Source organism: Callorhinchus milii, unplaced genomic scaffold (assembly GCF_018977255.1).
Source record: "Callorhinchus milii isolate IMCB2004 unplaced genomic scaffold, IMCB_Cmil_1.0 Scaffold21, whole genome shotgun sequence".
Classification (NCBI taxonomy): Eukaryota; Metazoa; Chordata; class Chondrichthyes; order Chimaeriformes; family Callorhinchidae; genus Callorhinchus; species Callorhinchus milii.
The window spans coordinates 10,108,994-10,134,605 of NW_024704762.1; the positions used below are offsets into that span (position 1 = coordinate 10,108,994).

General features: G+C 49.8%; 1 protein-coding gene across 2 annotated transcripts in view; it reads left to right on the forward strand.

Moving 5' to 3' along the window:
• The window catches only part of LOC103189928 (strawberry notch homolog 2), a 38,701-nt gene extending 13,316 nt beyond the window's left edge, over window positions 1-25,385 (forward strand). For both annotated transcript variants that reach the window (XM_042342719.1, XM_007910493.2), the window contains exons 3-29: window positions 2,379-2,471; window positions 4,558-4,654; window positions 5,118-5,278; window positions 5,721-5,854; window positions 6,744-6,834; window positions 7,470-7,613; window positions 8,035-8,170; window positions 8,382-8,487; window positions 8,858-9,011; window positions 9,802-9,978; window positions 13,915-14,012; window positions 14,898-14,980; window positions 15,929-16,135; window positions 16,969-17,099; window positions 17,616-17,747; window positions 17,984-18,119; window positions 18,636-18,748; window positions 19,467-19,538; window positions 20,273-20,381; window positions 20,958-21,032; window positions 21,181-21,324; window positions 21,697-21,791; window positions 21,920-22,012; window positions 22,502-22,633; window positions 23,717-23,793; window positions 24,139-24,329; window positions 24,701-25,385. In XM_042342719.1, coding sequence (XP_042198653.1) covers window positions 2,379-2,471; window positions 4,558-4,654; window positions 5,118-5,278; window positions 5,721-5,854; window positions 6,744-6,834; window positions 7,470-7,613; window positions 8,035-8,170; window positions 8,382-8,487; window positions 8,858-9,011; window positions 9,802-9,978; window positions 13,915-14,012; window positions 14,898-14,980; window positions 15,929-16,135; window positions 16,969-17,099; window positions 17,616-17,747; window positions 17,984-18,119; window positions 18,636-18,748; window positions 19,467-19,538; window positions 20,273-20,381; window positions 20,958-21,032; window positions 21,181-21,324; window positions 21,697-21,791; window positions 21,920-22,012; window positions 22,502-22,633; window positions 23,717-23,793; window positions 24,139-24,329; window positions 24,701-25,053 — 3,534 coding nt within the window. In that variant the 3' untranslated portion in view covers window positions 25,054-25,385. The remainder of the gene's footprint in view (window positions 1-2,378; window positions 2,472-4,557; window positions 4,655-5,117; window positions 5,279-5,720; window positions 5,855-6,743; window positions 6,835-7,469; window positions 7,614-8,034; window positions 8,171-8,381; window positions 8,488-8,857; window positions 9,012-9,801; window positions 9,979-13,914; window positions 14,013-14,897; window positions 14,981-15,928; window positions 16,136-16,968; window positions 17,100-17,615; window positions 17,748-17,983; window positions 18,120-18,635; window positions 18,749-19,466; window positions 19,539-20,272; window positions 20,382-20,957; window positions 21,033-21,180; window positions 21,325-21,696; window positions 21,792-21,919; window positions 22,013-22,501; window positions 22,634-23,716; window positions 23,794-24,138; window positions 24,330-24,700) is intronic.
• The last annotated feature ends 227 nt before the right edge of the window (window positions 25,386-25,612 follow it).

A 25,612-nucleotide genomic window follows, 5' to 3' on the forward strand; every position in this document is an offset into this window, starting at 1 on the left:
GAATAGCTAGACGCACCATTGTGTGTAGAACAAATCTGCGGAGACATTACTTCAGCGAGCGGGTAGTAAATGTATGGAATTGGGTCCTGAGGGAGACAGACGGTGGAAGCATAAAGTGTTGTTTGTTTGAAGAACAAATGAGTTGGATTTCAGTTAGAAATGAATAGCTGGAAAGACAGTGTGTAGTTTGGGGACACGACATATCAAGCGACTGCCAGGCTGGTGGTGGAAGGCGAACTGGATGGACCTTAGTTTTCTTTGGCCAGCAAATTCTTATGTTCTTAATGCCGGTGTTTATTGTGGCAGTGAGCTTTTCACCTGGAAAGCTCCCAACCAACTCCCTCGCTTGTGCTGTCCGTGTTTATAGCAATGTGACACTGGAAGCAGCGAGAGTTAACAGGAAGTAATGCTATCTTTCATTCTGAAATTCTAGGCCAGAGAAACTGAAAATGAGAAGGGAGTGCATTCCTGCGCTTGTCCAAAACCCAACCTCGCCCGGCTCTGTCTGACCCGCCAGACACAAAAGTATCTGCGACTCCCCTCTTATACATTGATTGAGATATATGGCCATTTGTCACCTCCTGTGGGAGGTTAGAGTTTATTCGAACAGGATTCTCACTGCTTAATATTGATCTCTCTGTCTCCCTTCCTGACTTTTTGTGTCTTAAATAATAATAATAATCCTTGCATTTGATATAGCGCCTTCTCACGTTGTTGATATTGTAGCCATTTGCCCACAGCAGTGTCCCACTGTGCCGGCTCTTTGAAAGAGCTACCAACTAGCCCCACTACACCCCCCACCCTCCGCCCTTACCACATAGCCCGACACATTTTTCCTTTTCAAGAATCTATTCAATTCCCTTTTGAAAGCTCCTATCAAATCTGTTTCCACCACCCTATCGGGCAGTGCATTCCAAACCGTAGCAACTCTCTGGGTAAAAAAAATTCATGAATTGTTCAGTTGACTTTTAGATTGTAAGTACTTTCCCACTTCCCCTCTACACAGACACACAATAATGTTCCCTTCAACACTGAAACTAAGTTTGCAGCTTTTTTTTTTGCTTATAAGTTTCACTTTGCATTCTTTTGAATTCGCTGCCACCATTTCTCTCTCCCCCTCGGTGTTTAGTTATTGGGTTGTGTGGCTGGATTGTGTGTGAAGCTGACACACCCATCCTCACCGCTTACTCATACACCCTGTGAGTTGACTTTGCTAAATAGCAATTTGATCCTCCAGATTAGGATTGATTTTTCCAGTTGGAAAACACAAAAGGTTTGGCGCATGTTGTTTTAAGGTTGACATTCTGTTGGTGAAGCAGCCTTGATTAATCGGCCCTGTATATGCCTTTATCTTTAAAAATAATTCAGTTACAAACGTTTTTAAGTGTCTAAATGGTGAAAAATTAACTCATTCCTGTTAGGTTGTTGTGCGGGGGGGACGGGAGGGAATGTCAGGCAGCTTGGATTAACCCACCTCATTGAGTGCTGTGGGGAGTCATTGTGATGTCTTGTAGCTCAGTGGTTAGAGCCCTCGCCTCGCAAGTGAGAGGACCTGGGTGCGATTCCTGGGCGGGTCAGGGCAAAACCTTAGGCAAGTTTCCTTACTCCACACACACACACGCCTCTGTTTACCCAACAGCGAGCAGGAACCCGGTTGTTAATCGATTGGCGGATCGCTTTCCTGGGTGTAACAATCAAAAAAAATAAGAATAATAATTTGGTCACTCAGTCCACGACTGTTTGTGGGGCACTGCTGTGCGCAATTGGCTGCCGCGTTTCGTCCGCACAATATACACTCAATTCACTTTACAGTATATTCTGTGAAGCTCTTCGACACGTCTCGAAAACGTGATAAAGCGCTATATCAAATGCAAGGATTGTTATTAATAATAATAATAATAATAATCCTTGCATTTGATATAGCGCTTTTCACGTCGGGAGGACGTCCCAAAGCGCTTCACAGAATATACTGTAAAGTGAATTGACTGTATATTTGTGGGCGAACGCGGCAGCCAATTGCGCACAGCAATGTCCACAAACAGTCGTAGATTGAAAATGACCAATTTATTATTGTTTTTTTTGGTTTTGGAGGGATTATTATTAGGCTCTGTGTGGAGTAAGGAAACTTGCCCAAGGTTTCGCCCTCTGCCTGGAATTGAACTCAGGTCTCTCGCTTGCAAAGCGAGTGCTCTAACCACTGAGCTACAGGACTCCACTTTTTATTATTATTAGATGCAGGAGCAATAATTGGGCTGGTGTGACAAGTTGTGTAGAAATTTCATATGTTAACTTGTTTTAGAATTAAAACTAATGATATTGCTTTTTATTTTGGTTAATTTTACATTGTGAACTAACTCCTGGATGTTGCCATCTTACAGCTGGTCCATTCAAATCCACCGTATTCCCAAGTTTATTCTCAACAGATATTTCCAGTTCCCTCGTATCCTGACCCAGCTATCCCTAACTTTCAGGTAATCTTTCCATCGATTTCTAAATGTTCCTTTCACAAGACTCGATCGCCTTGACTCTTTGAGGGGTTTTAACACATTCCAGGCTCTCTCAAAACAGGAACAAAACCGTCATTTGTTTTTGCTTAAAAGTCAATTAATGGACATCAAAGTACGGAATGTAACCGTTTTATTTCCTCAGAGGCAACAGATTTTTTTTTGGCGTTGTTATAGACTAAATCAAGTCAGTACATTTATCCGTGTTTATTGATCAATCGGGCGACAAATGACTTGCGAACACTTGACATGAGATCTCTGACTATGGACTAATATCAGGTGACCATTTTGTACACATCAAGCCCAGATTAAAATAAATACCACTCACAGTAACATAGAAAGACAAAGAGAATGAGAGACAAACACACGGAGGGAGGACGAAGAGAGAGATACACACACACACAAACTCACCGAACAAGGAGAGAAACAAACATGGAGGCACATTGAGAGGGAGACAAACACACACACATATAGAGGACAGAGAGAGAGAGTTACTTACAAACACACAGGGTAGAGTGTATATACACACAAAGGCACACACAGAGAGAGACACTCACACACAAATGTACAGCCAGTTAGGGGTGGACTGCAATGGGCAGCTCGTTTGTTTGTTGTGTGTTTTTCAAGTGTGTTGAGTTACGAGAAGAGATGTTTTGGGCAATGTGACATTTCAGACTCAGCTCCTCCTGCTTCCTGTATGGTTAACTTTTCTCTTAACGTCTGATAAAACACACGCGGGTTTTCAGAACCCAGGAGTCTCAACCGGTAAAACATTCTGTGTTGTCAGCGTTTCTGGTTTGTGGGCGACATTTTCCCAATGAATAAAGTCAGTTATTAATATCGATTCCACTAGACACCGTGACAGTATTAAGTCCAGTGCGAGACACTCAGTAGAGGGGTTTCATATCAGAAATGTTTGTATAACAATCATACTGTCAAAAGCAAGCATTCAAAATAGATCAGAACATGCCTGAGCTGTTGACATCACACTTATGTTAACTTATGTAATAAGTTAATAATCCTTGCGTTTGATATAGCGCCTTATCATGTCTTCGAGACGTCTCATAGAGCTTCAGAGGGATACGTGGTAAAGTGTAGTGACACGACAGCCAATTGCAGACAGCGACGTCCCACAGACAGTCGTGGATCGAGTGACCACATTTTTAAAAATTTTTTGAAAGGATTATTAGCCCCTCTCTTTCCCCCCCATACCCCTCCTCCTTTCTCTTACCCCCTCTACCCGCACCCCCACTCCACTCTCTCTCTCTCTCCTCTTCTCTCTCAACCTCTCACACCCCCTGTCACAGTCATGACTTGCTCTAGGAGTTGCCTGGCGTGGGGCGGGTGGGTGGGTGGGTGGGGAGGAGGGAGTAAAGAATTTGCTGTTTTTTGAACTTAACTTCCAGAATCAGAATGGTGCGGTTTGGCTTCTGTTATGTTTCATCGTATGATCAAATTGGTGGATTGTGGCTGGGGCCTTCGGGAAGCCTGGCTTGCTGTCGGCTCTGATTAAATCCATGTTTTTTCCCTCGAGTCATACAGAGGGACCTGATCAGAACCTATCAGGAACTGGCAGTGAATTTTCCGCGCCTTCTCCCAAGCTCCCAGTGCGTGTTAGACTTTTTTATGGTTTCCAAGTAAAATATCAGGTTTCAAAGCGGAACAATCCTGATATTATTATCCAGCACTTTATTACATTTTCCTTATAGAAACCCCAAATTGGGCAAGTTCCCTCACCTACACACACCCCTCTGTTTGCCCAGCAGTGAGTAGGGAACCTGGTTGTTAGTCGATTGGCGGATCACTTTCCGGGGGGGTAAACACTCAATTGGATCACACGAGTGTTTGTGGGGACGCTGCTGTGCACTATTGGCTGCCGTGTTTCACCCACAAGACAATACAGTCAGTTCACTTTACAGTGTGTTCTGTGAAGCGCTTTAAGACGTCTCGGAGACGTGATGAGGCACTGTGTTATGAATCTGGTTAGAAACATTAACATGAACTGAAATGGTGTGAATGACCCTGTGATGGGCTTTTGATGCTCTTATTGCAGTCTCCACTACAACCAGAGGAGGAAGAGGAAGGTGATGATGAAGAGACTGAAGAACTGGGGCACGCGGAAACGTATGCGGATTACGTCCCGTCCAAATGTACGTCAGAGTGAATTATTGAAGCCCCGTTCGTCCGTCTGTCTGTCTGTCCGTCCGTCCGTCTGTCTGTTTGTTTGTTAGTTACATGTCTGTAATGATGTGCTTTCCTCCCGAGAATAAAATCTTATGTGATATTCAGCCGCGGTTGTGTTTTGACGGCAGAATCCTATTTTAAAAATAGTCTCCAAAAAACTACAATGAAATAGAATAAATTAAATAAAATAACGCCCCCTCTTTCTCCTCCTCTCTCTTGCCCCGTCTCTCTCCCTCTCCACCTGTCTCCCCTCCCCGCGTCACAGTCAGGACTTGTTGTTATTATGTTTATTATATTATTTATTATATTATAAATGGTGGGCGATAGCGGAAATGGCTCCCGCCGCTGTTCCACGTGTGCTTTAGAAGCTCTGTTATTCTGAGTGTGAGATGTGCAGCTGGAAGGTAACTGGCTTCTTCCTCCCCACAGCAAAGATCGGTATCAGCCACCCAGACAGAGTGGTCGAAACCAGTACTTTGTCGAGCGTCCCACCTCCAGACATCTCCTATTCCCTCTGCCTTTCTCCAGAGACCATTACCAATGGTTCATTGTCTGCACTACAGCTTGAAGCTATCACCTACGCCTGTCAGGTAAGGAGTTAAGCACCACGTTTACTTCAGGACTTAAAAGTGGTGGCTCAGTGGTTAGAGGATCTGGGTTTGATTCCCGGTCAGGGCGAAACTTTGGGCAAGTTTCCTTACTCAACACGCGCGCCTCTGTTTACGTAGCAGTCAGTAGGAGCCCGGTTGTTAGTCGATTGGCGGATAGTTTTCTGGGAGGTAATAATCCCTTTAAAAATATAAAGTAATAATGTGGTCGCCCAATCCACGACTGTTTGTGGGGACGCTGCTGTGTGCAATTGGCTGCTGCGTTTCACCCACAAAATATACGGTCAATTCACTTTACAGCGTATCCTGTGAAGCGCTTTGAGACGTCTCAAAACCGGTGCTTTATATCAAATGCAAGGATTATTATTATTTTTATTATAATGTAATCTCACATCATGTTTGTCTTTGCCATCTCCGTTTCTAGCAACATGAAATCCTGCTGGAAAATAACCACCGGGCTGGCTTCCTGATCGGTGACGGGGCCGGGGTGGGAAAGGGACGTACAGTGGCGGGCATCATATTAGAAAATTACAGACGGGGCAGGAGAAAGTCCTTGTGGTAAGTGGGAAATAACCCTGGCCCACACGCTGACAGCCTGGGGAGCCGGTGGGGAGGAGGACCGTAGGCGCGGGTCCAAGAGGAAGGTGTTTAAGCGCGACTTTAAGGTAAGGAAGGGAGGGGCGAGGAGTACATTCCATGTGGCGTTTTGGTGACAAAACAGCGAGCAGTTACACTGGTACAGATGGCGGTGGTTGTTGTCTTTAATAAAAGGCAAAATCCTGCAGATGTTGGAAATCTGAAATAAAAGCAGAAGTGTCTGGGAACACCCAGCGGGTCAGGCAACATCTAGGGAGAATGGAAAGTGGGTTAACCTTTCAGTTCTGACGAAAGGTCATCCACCTGAAACGTTGACTCACTTTCCTCTCAATAGGTGCTGCCTGACCCGCTGAGCGTTCCCAGTGACTTTTGTGTTTACCTCGTCTTAAAGGTTTAACAAGAAGAGTACTGACCACAAAGGTCACAGCACTGTTTAGGAGTAGTTGCGATGTCAGCATCCAGACATTTTCTTGAAATCTGCTAATCAGCACTCGGGTTCTCGAGGTGTTTCACCATCTAAATTAATGGACAAAATGAAAAGTTACTGGAACTAATTAACCCAAGTGTTCAGGTGAAAGGCAGAGAAATAAGGACAATGCTTAAATGACTTTGGTCTATACTAAAAATGCACTATCGCTGCACTCTACAGGAAATCCTGTGAAGCAATTTCAGATGTGATAAGATGCAAGGATTAGGATTATTTTCAGCCACAAAATATACAGTCAATTCGCTTTACAGTGTATGAAGCGCTTTGAGACGTCTCGAGGACCTGATAAGGCGCTGTATCAAATACAGGGATTATTATTGTTATTGATAATAATGTTGATTTTATTACATATTTATTTGATAGGTTTAGCGTCTCCAACGACCTGAAATACGACACTGAACGGGATCTCAGAGATATCAACGCTGCAGATATCCCAGTGCACGCCCTCAACAAGGTACAGAGAGAGTTAGAGTAATGTTACAGTGAGGGTTAGAACTGACTCAAAGTCTCACTCGTGTTATGTGTGTGTGTGTGTGTTTTGGGGGGAAGGGGAGGGTGATACGGGAGAATTCTGGGGAAAGTCTATGATAATGGAGTAATCCCTGGTTTGCCGTAAAACGTGGCATTGATGGAGCAAACGGGCTCCACTGCACTGCGAGTCTTCGGTGTAATACTCTACGCCTTGGTTCTGCCCTGGTGTGACCTACCCTGCGAAGGGGCAGATAGACAGTCCAGTCCGTCCATCCCTTGCGTTCCTCCACCCAGGCACTGGGAGGCGCTCCAGGCCAGCTTGATCGGGATGCGTTTTGGGGGGTGGGGGGGGGATCAAGCCACGATCTCACGGAATGTCGGAACAGGCTCGAGGGGCTGAATGGCCTCCTCCTGTCCCTTGGACGTTCCGCTCAGTGGGAAGCGTCCGAGTTGAACAGAGAGGAGGTCAGAGCCGGTGTGTTACTGTCCGGAATGTTTCTGTGGTCGCCTCGGGGTGGGGGAGGCTACCCTGCCTGAGGGGCGCTGTGTAGGCGCAGGTGGTTTGCAGTCGCCCCCTAATCAGTGGGCCTCGTTTCTCGGCCCCTCTGCTTTCACCAGATAAAGTACGGTGACACCACGGCCTGCGAGGGGGTGTTGTTCGCCACCTACTCAGCACTGATTGGGGAGAGCCAGGCGGGCGGGCAGCACCGAACCCGGCTACAGCAGATCCTGGACTGGTGCGGGGAGAACTTTGACGGCGTCGTATCCTTTTCACGCCGCAAAGCGGGCTCTCGCGGCCACGACAGTGACATCAGAGACGGAGCAAAAAGGTGGCCGCTGCTCAGTAAAACGGCATCTCAGGGGCAGATTCCACCCCCCCCCCCCCACCCGCACACACCCCACCCACCCTCACCACCACCCCACCCCACCCCTGTCCCCAGCCGGCAGCTCTCTGGTCCTGCCTCGCTAAAACAATAACTATACAGTTGCTCAGTCCCAGTTGGCTGCCGCGTTTCGCCCGCAAAGCACGCAGTCGCTCCGCTTCACGGGACACTCCGCGGGACGTCGCGATGCTGTGATCAGGCGCGGTGCCAAAGGGCAGGATTGTTAACGTTGTACTCAGGACGGGGCAGTGAGGCAGCTCTGGAGCGCTGGGTATTCCTTGACCGTTTTCACCGCTCAGATCGTGTTTGACGAATGCCACAAAGCGAAAAACGTCTGTGTGAACGGCAGCGCCAAGTCCACCAAAACCGGCCAGGCCGTGCTGGAGCTGCAGAACAGGCTGCAATCTGCTCGCGTCGTGTACGCAAGTGCCACAGGTAGGCCCCGGAGACGAGCGGCTCGCGCGACCTGCTTTGGGGGGGGGCGCGGGGGGGGGTGTCCTCTATTGAGAGGAAAGCGCAGTCGGCTGCCGCGTTTCGCCCACGAAATGCACAGCCGGTTCCACTTTGCGGCGCGTTCCGTGAAGGGCTTCGAAGGCGTCTCGAAAAGACAGCGTCAGTCATCGTTCCTGTTCATTATTTTGTGCAGGCGCCTCGGAACCAAAGAACATGGCCTACATGTGCCGGCTGGGGATCTGGGGGGAAGGAACACCCTTTCGACAATTTGAGGATTTCCTTCACGCCATTGAGAAGCGGTGAGTCCCGATTTCCGCCTTAACCGCACGGCGTTCAAACACCGGCGCGTTTGAGGTCCCAGAGATCTCATGGCACCATTTGAAAAGAGAAGGGAGTTTGTCTCTCTCTCTCTCTCTCTCTCTCCCTGTGTCCTGGCCGACACCCCTCCCTCCGGATAAAATTGGACCCTCCGCTCAATCCGACGCCGGGCGCAACTGTGCTGCCACGTTTCACCCACAAAAATACGCAGTTTACTTTAAAGCGTATCCTGTGAAGCGCTCTGAGACGTATCTCACTGGCGTGGTAAGGCGCTGCGTCAAAGGCAAGGATTATTATTTTTGTGATGATGATGATGATGATGGTGATGATGGTGTGTTTCCTGGGTTTCAGTGGGGTGGGAGCCATGGAGATCGTTGCCATGGATATGAAAGTGAGCGGCATGTACATTGCGCGGCAGCTGAGCTTCTCCGGGGTGACGTTCCGAATAGAAGAAATACCCCTCGACGATGGATTCAAACTGGTGTATAACAGCGCAGCGCTGCTGGTAAGAACGGGCAGCAGTGCAGTAACCGTCGCTGCTGGTTTGGAGAGAGAAAAAACCCAACAGCCCTGCGCCGTGCGACGCCTTTAGCGTTGTTATTCACGTGTCCCCCACCACCGCCCCAGGTTGACAATTCTGCTTCCGATCACCAGCGCTCAGCCCAGTCCCGAGACAAGGCTCTCACATCTCCCGTCGACCTCCTCTTGATCAACTTCCCCAATTCCCCCCCTCCCCCCGTACAGCACGTCCAGTCGGACCTGGGCTCACATCACACACAGCGTCACAGCAAACACCTCGGCCCAACTAGTCCATGTTTATACACCACACTGGTCTGCAGCCCTCCCACACCCTCTCCCTCCCACACCCTCTCCCTCCCACACATCGTCTCCCTCCCACACATCGTCTCCCTCCCACACCCTCTCCCTCCCACACATCGTCTCCCTCCTACACATCGTCTCCCTCCCACATCCTCTCCCTCCCACACCCTCTCCCTCCCACACACCCTCTCCCTCCCACAGCCTCTCCCTCCCACAGCCTCTCCCTCCCACATCCTCTCTCCCAACCCCCTCTCTTCCTCACCCCTCTACTCCTTTCTCCCTTGAGTATTCAGCCAGCACGTGAACTATATATTGGAACTGCATTGATCAGTCACACATGAGGGAACGAGAGGCGATTGACTGAGTGCGAGAGGTTTCTGACGTGAAGAGTTTGCCAGCGAAAGTGACGGTTTTAGTAACGTTTTTTTCCAGCAGATTTTGTTAAAGTGACCCTGAGCGTGTGCTTGTCTCCCCAGTGGGCCGAGGCGATGAATCTGTTCCAGCGCACGGCAGATCTGATCGGCTTGGAGTCCAGGAAGTCCCTCTGGGGGCAGTTCTGGTCGGCGCATCAACGCTTCTTCAAGTACCTGTGTATCGCTGCCAAAATTAGACGTTTAGTGGAGATCGTCAGACAGGAGCTGCGCAAAGGCAAGGTGAGAGGCCGCTTTCTACCTGCCAGCCTGACCAACAACACTGCCTTTCTCTTAATGATTATTGTGGAGTCCTGCAGCTCAGTGGTTAGAGCCCTCGCCTCGCAGGCGAGAGGACCCGGGCAGGTCAGGTCAGGGTGAAACCTAAGGCAACTTTCCTTACTCCACACACACACAGTGAGAGACACACATACAGTGAGAGACACACACGCACACACAGTGAGAGACACACACACACACAGTGAGAGACACACACACACAGTGAGAGACACACACACACAGTGAGAGACACACACACACACACACACAGTGAGAGACACAATCACACACACAGTGAGAGATACACACACAGTGAGAGACACACACACACACACAGTGAGAGACACAATCACACACACAGTGAGAGATACACACACAGTGAGAGACACACACACACACACAGTGAGAGACACAATCACACACACAGTGAGAGACACACATACAGTGAGAGACACACGCACACACAGTGAGAGACACACACACACAGTGAGAGACACACACACAGTGAGAGACACACACACACACAGTGAGAGACACAATCACACACAGTGAGAGGCACACACACAGTGAGAGACACACACACACACACACAGTGAGAGATACAATCACACACACAGTGAGAGACACACACGCACACACAGTGAGACACACACACAGTGAGAGACACACACACACAGTGAGAGACACACATGCACACACAGTGAGACACACACACGCACACACAGTGAGAGACACACGCACACACAGTGAGAGACACACGCACACACAGTGAGAGACACACGCACACACAGTGAGACACACACACGCACACACAGTGAGAGACACACACACACACAGTGAGAGACACACACGCACACACAGTGAGAGACACACACACACACACAGTGAGAGACACACACACACACAGTGAGAGACACACACACACCTCTGTTTACCGGCAGTAAGTAGAAACCCAGTTGTTAGTCGATTGGCGGATGGCTTTTCTGGGGGTAACAATCTGCTAATAATAATGCGGTCACTCAATCCACGACTGTTTGTGGGGACGCTGCTGTGCGCAGTTGGCTTCTGTGTTGCGCCCACAAAGTACACAGTCAATTCACTTTGCAGTGTATCCTGTGAAGCGCTTTGAGACGTCTCGAAAACGTGATAAGGCGCCGGGTCACATCAGGGATTATTGTTGTTATTATTATTGGTCAGCGAGAGGACGGGTTGGGCTCGCTTGCGCTGGTGTGGCTCACGGTGTGTGGGTTCGCACGTTGGGAGAGCCACCCAGAGCGAGGCGAGCTGTCGGGCACATCTCAGACAAAAGGCGCATATGCTTCCTCTTGACTGTCGCCGAGCGTGTATCATTGACTGAGCCAGTCAGTGTGTGTCTGGGTGTGTGTGTGTGGAGGCTGAGCTTTGGGCCAGCTGTTGGGACGTGCTGGTTCTGCTGACTCGCGGTTACAGCGTAGGGAATTGTCTGCCTCAGTAACTGCCCAGCTCCCATGATGGGATCTCACAGGTTGGCCACTCGCCAGCCACAATATTTGCATCTTGCGTGTCAGTCCAAGGCCTGTAATTGAGTTTAAGTAAAACCATCCCAACATTGTTTGCAAATCAGGCCTTGGTTTCCCGACAGTCTTTCTGTTGCTCCACAATTAATATCTCATTAAAATCTGTCCCAGTCTCTCTCTCTCTCTCTCTCTCTCTCTCACACACCCCTTTCCTTAAAAAAATAATAATTTGGTCACTGAATCCACGACTGTTTGTGGGACACAGTTGTGCGCAATTCACTTTACAGTATATTCTGTGAAACGCTTTGAGACATTTCAATGATGTGATGAGGCACTATATTAAATGCAAGGATTATTATTAGAGCTTACTTCGGTCATGCTGAGTTGTATCAGTATTTTAACGTCTGTGTGTGTGTAGTGTGTATTTGTGTGGTATGTGTGTATGTGTGTGTGTGTGTGTTTGGTTGGTGTGTGTGGGGGCTGGTGTGTGGGGGGTGGTGTATGTGTGTGCATGTGCGTGTGGTGGTGTGTGTGCGTATGTGGTGTGTATGTGGTGTGTCTGTGTGTGTGTGGCGTGTGTGTGCGTGTGGTGGTGTGTGTGTGTATATGGTGTGTATGTGTGTGTGTGCGCGTGTGGTGGTGTGTCTGTGTATGTGGTGTGTCTGTGTGTGTATCTGGCTTGTGTGTGGTGGTGTGTGTGTGTGGCGTGTGTGTGTGCGTGTGATGGTGTGTGTGTGGTGTGTGATCTTGTGATGGGCTGCACACTGTGATGCGAGTCTCTGGGCTGTTGGCTATGGTTTGCGTTATCAAAGCAGATATCAATCTGATGACTGAGAATGGTATAAATAGCATTTACACCCCCACCCCTCGCCCCCACCCCTGACTGTCCTCCAACCTACGCATTAACGTAGATATGCAATTCAGCCCCTAATTAGCAGTGGGGGAGGGGGTGTGGTGGTGGTGTGGGTGAAAGGTCTTGATAACAGATGAATGAGAGCAGCAGTGACCTGCGCTCTTCAATGTGTTTCTTTTCTTCTCTTCCCCCCTTCCCCATTATTTTCTACATCACACGTTATCCGATCTGCCCGCCTCCCTCCCCTTACACCCACCCGCCCGCCTGCCTCCCTCCCTCCCCTTACACCCACCCGCCCGCCTGCCTCCCTCCCTCCCCTTACACCCACCCGCCCGCCTGCCTGCCTGCCTCCCTCCCCTTACACCCACCCGTCCGCCTGCCTGCCCGCCTGCCTGCCTCCCTCCCTCCCCTTACACCCACCCGCCCGCCTGCCCGCCTGCCTGCCTGCCCGCCTCCCTCCCCTTACACCCACCCGCGTGCCTGCCCGCCTGCCTGCCTCCCTCCCCTTACACCCACCCGCCTGCCTGCCCGCCTGCCTGCCCGCCTCCCTCCCCTTACACCCACCCGCCTGCCTGCCCGCCTGCCTGCCTCCCTCCCCTTACACCCACCCGCCTGCCTGCCCGCCTGCCTGCCTCCCTCCCCTTACACCCACCCGCCTGCTTGCCCGCCTGCCTGCCCGCCTCCCTCCCCTTACACCCGCCCGCCTGCCTGCCTCCCCTTACACCCGCCCGCCTGCCTGCCCTCCTGCCTGCCCGCCTCCCTCCCCTTACACCCGCCTGCCCTGCCTGTTTGCCTGCCTGTCTATCTGTCTGCCTGCTTGCCTCTCTGTGTGTTTCTCTGCCCTGCCTGCCCGGCTTGCTCCCAACAGTGAGAGCTGCAGTGATCCATGCCAGGACCTTACAGCTGCTGCTCCACGATATGCCGACAGGCGGAAGCTATTAATAGGACAGACAAGCAGCTAATTCTGTGTCTCTCCCCATTCTCCCTCCCCTCGCCCCTCCTCTCCTCCCCCCCTCGCCTCTCCTCTTTGCCCTCCCCTCTCCCCCCCCCCTTCTCTCCCTCACTCCTGGATGTTGTCCTGCCGTACACTGGGAGCTGGGAGCTGACCTGCCTCGTCCCCGGCATCAAATAATAATATTAATAATCCTTGCATTTAACCCAGCGCCTTATCACCTCGTCAATGTCTCAAAGCGCTTCACAGGACACACTGTAAGAGTGGATTGATTGACTGTATTGTGTATGTGGAATACTCATACTAAGTGAGTAAGACACCTGGACAGACCGTCCAGACTAAACCTTGTAATAGTCCAGTCAGGAGCTGTGATTATGGGGAGAGAAAGTGAGGGGAAACAGTGGGAGAGGTTCCTGTCTCTCAGTATAATATGAACATCGCACCTTCTAACAAGACAGACACTGGAATATCTGCTGCTGTTTGGAATGATGGCTGGGGGTGGAGGGCGGAGGACTCAGGAGGGAAGGGAGGGGAGGGGAGGGAATGACGGACTATTTAATCAGGACAGCTCTCTCCCTCTCTCTCTCTCTCTCCCGCAGTGTGTTGTGATTGGCCTCCAGTCCACAGGCGAAGCTCGCACACGAGAAGTCCTTGACGAGAACGACGGGCACTTGAACTGCTTCGTTTCTGCCGCTGAGTGAGTATAGAGCAACAGCCAGCAACAACAACAACTTGCAGGCGGGGTAGCGTCCTGGGGGCGCTTGACAGTGGCGGAGTCTGACCCCGAGCCGGCTGGGGTGGGGGGCGAGAGAGAGGGAGGTGCTGCAACAATAACAGTAAACGGTAACGGATTCCCAGAGCACGATTACCTTTTCCATGCAGGATGGAGCCTTTTAACGCGGTGACTTACGTCACTGCTTTCTCGCTGTAGAATGTGTGAAATCCTGACATGATAACTTTGTAATGAATCCACACACAGTCGCGACACGTTTATAGTTTCAGTCAGATTAGTCACTCGACCTCCAGTGGGCATGTGTTCGACGTGTAGTCACGGTTATCACATACGAACATGTAAATAGTCTTGACATTTGCATCACCCATGAACATAAATAGCTTTGAACTTTGTCACAGACACACAATTAGCCCCGACCTTTCCGTCGAGGGCCTTTAAGATTCGAGAGAGAACTGGGTGGTTCAGAGTTGGCTTGCTGAACGGGGAATGGAACGAGGTCCCCGAGCCTGTTCCACCGTTCTATTAGATCATGGCTGATCTGTACCTCAACTCCCAATTTTCCAGGCTCAGGTGGATAGACGCTTGTTAGGTCAGGGAGTCGGGGCAGAGGCAAGTAATACGTACTAAGCATACAGTGGGCTCTGTCTTCTAAAGACTTGTGGAAGTAGGAATGACGTAGAATATGCAGCTTCTGTAGGCTGTATTAACAAGCCGCCTGTGCGCGAGAGCCACTACATAAATGTTATTGTTTTAGTAATAAATTACAATCAGTTGATGTTCAGGAGTAATGTGCTGTGAGGAATTTAAACGTCTCTGCGGCTTCATTAAGTCTTTACGTTCCACTTACAGAGGAGTCTTTCAGTCACTAATTCAGAAGCACTTTCCTTCAACAAAGAGAAAGAAAGAGAAAGGAGCAGGAATGAAGAGAAAACGTAAGATTAACGACTGTTATTGACACTAACTGAGCAACTTAATGGCATTTCTGAATTCTTGACTGATACGTGGACAGAGTTTATATTACACTCACTCACTCACCCACCCACCCACCCACACACTCACAGTCGTCCGTCCCTCTGCTACAGCACACAGTCCGCTCAGTCATCAAGCCCCCGAAGCACCAATCATTGAGTCTCTGCACAACGCCAGTCGTGGTCAAGGTGGCTGTGTGATCGGGTAACAGGGCAGGTGTCTGTCGCGGGAGGACCCTGAAGCCAGGTTGCGGGGTTCCTGTGGGAGGGAGCCCCCACTGGGTGTATTTGACAATCAGTGTGGCTGACTTCGAGCTTCCGTGCAGCCAGTTAGACAAAGCACCTTCCTTTCCTCTCAGCAAGATTCTGGCAGGAGATAACAGCGAGACCACAGACACAAGCAGATCACCACAGACTAACAACACCGGGCAGAACCCGCCACTGTTTGTGCTGAATAACAAGTCAAGCCTTTTCATGTTCACTGCGCTGTGTTTGTTTCTACACCTTATGGTTCCCTAAACTCAACCAGGTCTTTATAATTCAGTTGTGTAATAGCCTTGAAACATTGCAGCCCCCTCTCTCCCCACCCCCACCCCCACCCCAACATAGCTTCACAACAAGACCAAGGTATTTGCATTAAAATAGTTGTGGGCGGTGTAGACTGTAGGGGAGATAACCTCTGGTTACATTGGTAAACGTTTGGTTTGTAATAATGGAACATTTTGGAGAGAGATTCCGTGTAGCTTTATTTTGGGGGGTGGGAGGAGAGAGTTGTGGGGTGGGGTGGAGGGGGTTTCAAAGAAAGTATTGTTTTCCTAAATTTATGCGATTCCTTAAGCGTTTTCTTTTCTGCTTCGTTCATCAACGTTTCCTTTGATTTTTTGTCCCCCAAATAATCCGCGCCCACGGCAGGGAAACAGCGAGGACGGCCGCAGAAGCATTTCCGGAACATTGGCGACGTTTGCTTGATTAAGAGCAGCGACGACAGCAGCTGCGATTCCGACCTGGAGACTGACAGCGATCCCAACTCCTCCCCCGCCTCCGCCATGGAGATATCCGAGGACAACGATGTCATCGCCCTGGATCCTCCCATCAACGGATTTCAGTCCGCGGAGAAAGGTAACAACAACAACAACAAGTTTGCATTTATACAGCGGCCTTCACCCAGGGTTGTGTCAGAAGGAGGACATTTAGCCCATTGTGCCTCTGCCTCTGCCTCTGCCGGCTCTTTGAAAGAGCTACCAACAGTCCCCCTCCCCCACTCTTACCCCAACTGCCCCACTCCCCCACTCGTACCTTACCCCACAGTCCTGCACATTTTTTCCTTTTTCAGTCCCTATCCAATTCCCTTTCGAAACCCACTGTTGAATCTGCTTCCATCGGCCTTTGAGGCCGTACATTCCAGACTGTAACAACTCTCTGGGTAACAGCATGTCTCCTCGTCTCCCCTCTGGTTCTTTTGCCAATTATCTTAAATCTGTCCTCCGGTTACCGACCCAGCCACACACCAGAGGAAACAGTTTCTCCCTATCTCCTTCTATCAGAATCACTCATAAATTTGAACACGTGAATTAAATCCCAGAACAATCCCACTCTCTATTCTCTCCACATAAACAAAGTCACTCATCTCTGGTATCCCCAAGGAATACAGTGTGGGGAAGCGAGGTGTGTGGGAGATTGCCACACCACATAGCCTGGGGCTTCCACAAGGAATAGGCTCAACACGTCTGACACGGGAATTTCCGTGTGTAGGTGGGCATGCACAGAACGCTGTGTGATTCCGGACGCTGTTCAGCACCACACGTTGCTGGGTGTGTCAGACGCCCGCCCCCAGCTGCCCAAATCAATACCCTCCCTTTTCCACTCGGGAGGCGCTGTATAAATGTCGACGGTTTATGGCGCCTTCTTTCCTCTGGTGCGGATGATTAATCCGAGCTGTCCTCCCCACACAGCAACACTAGAATATGTGGAGAAAGTCAAGCTGGAGCTGCTAGCCAAGGTGGCTGTCCTGGGAAAAGATCTACCTCTCAACACACTGGACGAACTGATTGACTTGTTTGGTGGCCCTGAGCACGTGGCTGAGGTAACGTTAGGAGGCTGGCGTACCTCGCATTGCCTTGGTTGCGGAGTCCTGGAGTTTAGTGGTTAGAGCGCTCGCCTCGCGAGCGAGAGGACCCGGGATCATTTCCCGGGAAGGGCGAAACCTTAGGCAACTTTCCTTACTCCGCGCACACACCTCTGTTTACCAGCAGTAAGTAGGAACCTGTTTGTTAGTCAATTAGTGGATTGCTTCAATAGATAAGTAATAATAATTTGGTCATTCAATCCACGACTGTTTGTGGGGGACGCAACCGGGCGCAATTGGCTGCCCCGCTTCGCCCACAAAATACACAGTTAATTGACTTTACAGTATAGTCTGTGAACAACAACAAATTACATTTGTAAAGTTCCTTTACACTTCTGGAGGACGTTCCCGAGGATGCTGGAGTGTCAGAGATTTGACACGCAGCGCTTTGAAACATTCTCCAAGACGTGATAAATACAAGGATTATTACTACTATTATTATTATTATCTCATTATCCTTCGGCGTTTCCGCAGATGACGGGGAGGAAGGGCCGAGTGGTTCGCAAAGCCGACGGCTCGGTTTGTTACGAGTCTCGAGCGGAGCAGAACCTTTCCATCGACCACGTGAACTTGAAGGAAAAGGAGCGATTCATGAACGGGGAGAAGGTGAGTTGGTTACCGTAGCGCTGATCAAAAAGGGGAGTTTCTCCCTCCCTCCCTCCCTCCCCCCCTCTCTCTCTCGCTCTTTATCAAATGCATGGATTATTATTATTGTTCAGTTTCCGGACACACCCTCCCGCCCGCCTGGTCTGGGTATATGTTTGTGGGGCGGAGACTGTATATATAATATATATATTGGATTGATTCTCGCTAACGCACAGGTGTTTGTGTGATTTGTCCAGTTTGTGGCCATTATCTCTGAAGCAGCGAGTTCAGGGATTTCACTTCAGGCCGACAGGAGGATAAAGAACCAGCGGAGGAGAGTGCACATGACCCTGGAGCTGCCCTGGAGTGCTGACCGCGCCATCCAGCAGTTTGGTCAGTCACCGGAGAGGCTCCGACAATCGCTGAACGTTTAATCTTTGTGTCTTGTGCTGGTACTCGTTCTCCTACTGGAGCTAACGGCTCCATCCCCCTGCTCTCTCTCCCCATCGTGTCTGTGCTGGGGCTCGCTCCCCCACTGGAGCTCTCTACTCTAACCCCATTCCCTGCTCTCTCTCCCCATCGTGTCTGTGCTGGGGCTCGCTCCCCCACTGGAGCTCTCTACTCTAACCCCATTCCCTGCTCTCTCTCCCCATCGTGTCTGTGCTGGGGCTCACTCCCCCACTGGAGCTCTCTACTCTAACCCCATTCCCTGCTCTCTCCCCCCATGGTGTCTGTGCTGGGGCTCACTCCCCCACTGGAGCTCTCTACTCTAACCCCATTCCTCTGCTCTCTCCCTGTATTTTGCAAGAAGTGGTAACTGTTCAGCCATTCGGGTGTGTGTGTGCTGTTTGACTGACTGTGGGATTGCACTGTATTTCTTCCATTATCTAACGCTTATTGTCATTTCAGGCCGCACTCACAGGTCAAACCAAGTGTCGGCTCCGGAGTACATCTTCCTCATCTCTGAACTCGCTGGTGAAAGACGCTTTGCTTCCATAGTGGCCAAGCGGCTGGAGAGCCTGGTAATGTCACCCACTTTAGTGCGGAGCAACAAGAACTCCCTAACGACATAGAATAATAATCCTGGCATTTGATACAGAGCCTTATCACGTCTTCGAGGCGTCTCAAAGGGCTTCACAGGATAGACTGTAAAATGGAGCAGCTGCGTATTTTGTTGAAGAATTAACAGTAAACAACAGCAAAATACATTTACACATCGCCTTCACGGGGGAGGATAGCTCAAGGCACTGGACAGTTAAGGGTTTGCAGTCGAGCTGGGGGCGGGGATCAAGAGGCGGGGAGGGTAGGCGGTGGGTGGGGGTAGGAGGGTGGCCAAAGTGGGAGGTCTTGAGACGGGCGAAGGAGGCGGCAAAGCAGAGGGATTCGGGGGGTGGAATTCTGGAGGGTTGGGGCTGAGGCCAAGCTGTTCAGTAGAGGCTAAAAGTATTCCTCACACAGCGAGGTGGGAATGTGGGATTCTCTGCCTCAAACCACCGTCCCAGCCCCAGCGGATTCCCATCAATTCCTGGATGGATATTTTTGAAAAGAGGAACGAGTAATAGTTACCGGGAGCGAGTAGCCGGGTGCGGAGGCAACTCCAGCCCTGTAAGTAACTGGAGGGGGGGCGGGAATAAAGATTCAATAAGGATGGATGGCAAACAGATTTACTAGGAAACTGCGATGAATGGTTCAGTCCCACAGACACACAGACTAATGCTGAGACTTTGCTGTTGCTGACAGGGGGCACTGACCCACGGTGACAGGAGAGCCACAGAATCCCGAGACCTGAGCAAGTTCAACTTTGACAACAAGGTAGGACAGAGCAGAGCCACTGAGACGGGAGTCACTATGCCCTTCACTGCATTGTGGACCACCGTGTGTGTTGGTGTTGGTGTTGGGTGGGGGGGGCAAAGCAGGAGCCCACTCCCCCTCCCACCCCGTTAGCACTGGTGTATTCTGTGTAAATGTGTGTCAGACATTTCACTGGGCGTCATGGAGCTTTCCACCACAGGAGGAGGCCATTCTCAACCCACCACTTCTCTGCTGGCTCTCGGAGTGAGCTGTGCATTCGGGTATTATTAGAAATAGTGAGAGAGAGCGCGAGAGAGAGATACAGAGAGAGAGAGAGAGATAGAGCGAGAGAAAGAGCGAGAGAGAGAGATAGAGAGAGGGAAAGAGTAAGAGAGAGCGCGACAGAGAGAGTTCCAAGTTGCTCTCATGCACCTCCTTGTGGTCCGTTAGAGAACAGCAGGTCACGGGGAGTTGGGAATCGGTCGCTTTCCGGCTCAGCCGCAGAATAGTCAAAAATAGTTCCCGGATTTTCCCCCTATTTTACCCCGGTGCTTACTCCTCGTTTACTCCATAGCTACGCCCTGTTTACTCCTCATTCACCACCCGTTTGCTCCCAGTATTAGCTCATTTATATACTGTGTTAATAGTTATGTTAATATGTGTGTGTGTGTGATCGGATGGGATGTGTAAAGCTGTTTCGAGCGCCGTGTTTGTGACGAGCTTGTGTCTGAGTGAGTTTTACCCTCCGTTCCCAGTACGGAAGCAGAGCACTGGATAAAGTCATCAAAACCATCCTGGGGCAGATCGAAAACAGAGTACTGCCTCCCTCAGATTACCTTGGGGGGCCCATCGATTTCTTTGCAGGTAAGAAGTGGGTTCATTGCCATAAAACTGTGACCTGACAATAATAATAATAATAATAATAATCCGAGCACTTGATACAGCGCCTTTCGTGTCACATCTCCAAGTGCTTCACAGAATTTGCTATAAGGCGCAGTGACTGTGTAGTCTGATGGTGATTTACACTTGGAGTCCTGTAGCTTAGTGGCTGGAGCACTCGCCTCACAAGCGAGAGAACCTGGGTTCGACTCCACGACTGTTTGTGGGACGCTGCTGTGCGCAGTTGGCTGCACTGTTCGACCGCAAAGTATACAGTCACTATAGTTTACAGCATATTCTGTGAAACGCTTTGAAACGTCTCGAAGACTCCATATTAAATGCAAGGATTATTATTATTATACTTAACCTGCCGACTAAAGGCACATATTAAGTTTCCGACGCTTTGTTTCAATGTAAAAAAGAAAGTCTGCTTTTGAAAACATTATCAAAGGAGGGATTTCTGTCTGTATCTCTGAGACAAAATGGAAATGTTTAAACCGTTTGGGGGGTGTGGGTGTGGGAAGGAAATCTTATGAAATCCTACACGTGTGTATGTTACAGACATGAAGAAGGGGCTGACAGCTGTCGGGGTGTTTTGCAAAGAGAACCGTTATGGATGTATAAATGTAGAGAAGGGTAAGAATTTATATATATATATGTGTGTGTACAAACTTTACTGAATTACCGTACAGTAATGACCGTGTTAACATAAGCATCACAGTTATTTAACAAATGCTAAAGTACCGGCAATGATCCTGACGGGAGTTGTGTGTTTGTGTCTCAGACTGCAGCATCACCAAATTCCTCAATCGGATCCTGGGTCTGGAGGTTCACAAGCAAAATGCACTTTTTCAATATTTCACTGACACCTTCGATTATCTCATCGACAAGGACAAAAAGGATGGAAAATACGACATGGGGATCCTGGGTAGGTCAGAGCTAAAGTGTCGTCGTCGGTAACACCACCAGCTCCCCACCTCTCTCTCTCTAATCTCTCGCTCGACCTGTAGCGGTCCCTGGTACCCAGAGAGGGCTCAGAGGGATGGAGTCCTGTGGTGTAGTGCTTAGCCCACTCTCGCCTCACAAGCGAGAGGACCTGGGTTCGATTCCCAGGCGGGTCAGGACGAAACCTCAGGCAAGTTTCCTTCCTCCGCGCACACCTCTCAGCGGGTGGATTGTGCTCCTGCTATCTATACTCCCGCTGGGCTGGTTTCCATCTTAACAGAATCGCTTTAACAGGATGTCAAAGGCCGGCGCCGTGCCAACCCTCACCAATCTGTGGCTCTTCCCATTTCCCCAGATTTAGCTCCGGGAGTCGAGGAGATCTACGAGGAGAGTCAGGAGGTTTTCCTGACCCCGGGTCACCCTCAGGATGGACAAGTGGTTCTGTACAAGGTAAACCCCGGTCTTTATATCCCTCCCTGCCTCGCTGTGTGTCGCTCTGCACACGGGCACATTCACAGGGAAACGGGAGAAATTGTATAAATAGCAGAGGTGACGGAGGTCTTGTTTGTTCTCTGCAGATCAGTGTGGACAGGGGTCTGACCTGGGAAGAAGCTTATCAGAAGTCACAAGCGTTGACGGGGACTTTCGATGGTTTCTACCTTTCGTACAGGGTTAGTATCAGGTCTCACGGACGGTCACACACTCACTCACTCACACTCACTCACTCACACACACGCACTCACACACACGCACTCACACACTCACACACTCACTCACTCAAACTCACACACACGAGTAATTACAGTCAACCCTGGACTCTCGGAACAAAGGAAGAAATAAAACCTAATTGAGGTTTCAAAAGAACCTGCCATTAGATTCCAAACTCCAACCCAAACAATGATGGACATTTTCAGCATTAGTTCCGCAGACCCAATATTACTCCAATTGCAAATAAACAGGCACTACACTTAATATCAGAGCACACTGAGATGCCTTGACAATGTGATGAGGCTCTATATCAAGTGGAAAGATTATTATTATAACATAAAATAATATTGCTAACAGCTTGTCCCCAGCTAGGCAGGGCGAGGGGACTCAAGTCTAATCACAGCATTTGGTTATAATAAAATCCTGCTGTCTGCCTGTTCCTCTTTCCGCAGCTGAGAGGGACTGAACCGTACCCACTTCTGGCAGAGCAGCATACAGCAAAGCATTTTGTTTTGTACAAACCAAACATCGGGAAACAGATACAGCCCGAAAGCCTGGATAACTTGAAGAAGAAATACAAGAAGGTGAGTGAGAGTTAAGGACAGGGTCCTTTCACGCTGTTAGTTACAATTCCTTGAACGGGTTTGAGGCAGTAAACCCTCTATCATAGAATCATAGAATCATACAGCACAAAAAGAGGCCATTCGGCCCATCGAGTCTGTGCCGGCTCTTTGAATAGAGCAATGTAGTGTCAATCCCACTCCCCAGCCCTTTCCCCATAACCTGCAAACCCGTCCTCCTCAAATACCCGTCCACCACGTTTTTAATCGGCCTCGACCGCCCTTTCAGGCGATGCGTTCCAGATTCAAACAACTCGCTGCGTGAAAACCGAGCAGTATTCTAACTGAGGCCTAACCAGTGTTTTATATCGGTTAATCATAACCTCCTGACTCTTGTACTCTGTGCCCCTAGTATCCCATATGCCCTTTTTACAGCTTTATCTCCCTGTCCTGCCACCTTCAAGGATTCATTTACCTGCCCCCCCCCAGGTCTCTCTGTTCTTTCACCCCCTTAAGATTGTATTTCCAGCCTATATTGCCTCCATTCATTCTTTCTACCAAAATGCATTACCTTGCAATTCTCCACATTGAAATTCATCTAACATGGCAAGGCAGCAGGAACAGTATAATTAATTTATTTAATTTAATTAAATTGTTTAATTTATATTGACGTGAGCAGGATTCACGGGCTGGAAATTAGCAATTTCAGGACAGACACCAGGAAGTGTTTCTTCACTCTATATAGAGAGAGTCACTCTATGTCTGTCCTTCGGTTGAGACCTTAAACCTGTCCAGGTGGACATTGAAGATCCTGTGACACTATTCAAAAAGAGAAGGGAGTTTCTCTCTCTTTCTCTCTCTCCTGGTGTCCCAGTCAACAATCCCCCAGGTAAAATCGGTCACTCACTCCGTGGCTGTTTGTGGGACGTTGTTGTGGGTAAACTGACTGCCGTGTTTCGCCCACAAAATACACAGTCACTACACTTTACAGTATATCCTGTGAAGCGTTTTGAAGCGGTTCGGGCAAAGTTAGGAGAGTGCGGATTACTTTGACTCTTGTCAGGATCGGTGCAATAATTTAATAAATATATATTTTTTCTATCTTAGGTTGAACCAGATGAGGCTAAATTGTACTGGGAAAGACTGTACAAGTTCTCCCTCCAGAAATGCAGTCACGCCTCATGGTAAGGGGTTTGCTCTGTTGCTTTAACTTCCATCGTGCGCACTTCCCTCTCTCGAACAAGATTATAATAACGCAGCACTGAGGCTAGAGTCCCTGTTTCCCCTCTTCTACACTCCTTTATTTCCCTCTCCTACACCGCTCTATTCCCCTCTCCCACATCCCTCTATTCCCCCCGCCTTATCCAAGGTAAAAAGCTCTAACCTGCCCACTGTTTCCTGCTAAGTTCTTTCCTCTCGATCCTGATTGCATCCCAGGAAATGGGGAACCTTTTGATCATTCGCATGTGCAAGTCAGTGCTGAGGCTGATGCGATTATTTCCCTGCGTCCTCTCCCTGTTCACCCTCAGGACCGGCAAGTGCAAGTTAGTGCAGCAAGGCAAGGACTGCTGTCAGGGAATGCGGATCCGCCATTACTACATGCTGTGCGGGGCGCTGCTGCGGGTTTGGAACAAGGTGGGAAACATCATGTCTGACGTCACGAGTTCCAGTCACTTACAGATTGTGCGGCTGAAAACCAAACACCAAAAGAAGCAAGTCGGTGAGTTCCGTGTCATTGCTTTCACCATTTACAAGGCAAAACTGTAGTCAAATCCTTACTTTACTCCACACACGCCCCTGTTTACCAGTTCAGCAGTCAGTAGGAACCGGTTGTTAGTTGATTGGAAGATCGCTTTTCCGGGTGTAATAATTCCTTCAAACAAAAAAAAATAATCTGGTGACTTCAATCCACGACTGTTTGTGGGGACAGACGCTGCTGTGCACCAATTGGCTGCCACGTTTCGCCCACAAAATACACTGTCACTACACTTTACCGTGTATCCTGCGAAGTGCTTTGAGACGTGATCAGGCGCCGTATCAAACGCCAGGAATATTGTCCTTGTTATCATTAATGTCATTGTTAATCTGCAGGTATAAAGATCCCCGAGAGCTGCGTGAAGAGAGTGATGGACGAGCTGAAGAAAATGCACAACGAGGTGAAAAAGAAGCACGAGGAATCACGGCTCCAGCTGCTGGCCAGCCAGGACCTGCAGCTCTCCCCAAACCCCGTACAGATGCCGTTACCGTTGCCGTTACCGGCCGTACAGCAGCCACCCTTCGCTAACGAGACTCAGATCCTGTCGGATTCCTTCGACCCTGTGCTGGTCCTGCAGGAACTGCTGGGAATCGGCTTCGACCTGGGGCACGAAGATCAACTGATCAGCCAGGACCGACAGTCAGTCATCCAGTTCGGGCAGCCCTCACACCTGTGGGACGCGGGCTGAGAGGGGCTGAGGACCAGCCAAGCCGCTCCACTCCGCTCTGCTGAAGTGCCTGACGCCAAAGTCAAACAGACCTTCTCCTTTCACCACCAACAAGGTCCAGGCTGGAAATTTTGACAACGTCATTGACTTTCCCCACGACAGTGCCTGCGTCTTAATCAACAAACAAAATACCGGGGACAAAGCTGTGCGTTCTCTTCGGAAGCCGTTCTTCTGTGAAGTTGGCTTCGAAGGCGGGTTTCCGCCAGCCTCGAATCGTCGAGTGGGTTTGGGTGTCACTGGAGACTTCCAAAGTTACCAACTCTCTAACCCTCTCTTCTCCCCCCCCCCCTCAACCCCCCGTCCTCAACCCCTCCCTCCTTCGCTCCATCGCTGTAGGTATCAGCGAGTTTCTCTGCAGGGATTTGCACAAGTGAAAGCTAATGAGGAAGGAGAAGGGGTTGTGGAGGAGAAACACAGCTAAACACAGGAAACTCCTGATAACCCCTCGCACCGAGGGAAAAGGGCTCAGTGAGGAGTTATCAGGAGTGACGTGTATGTATGAATACTCAACGCGGATGGG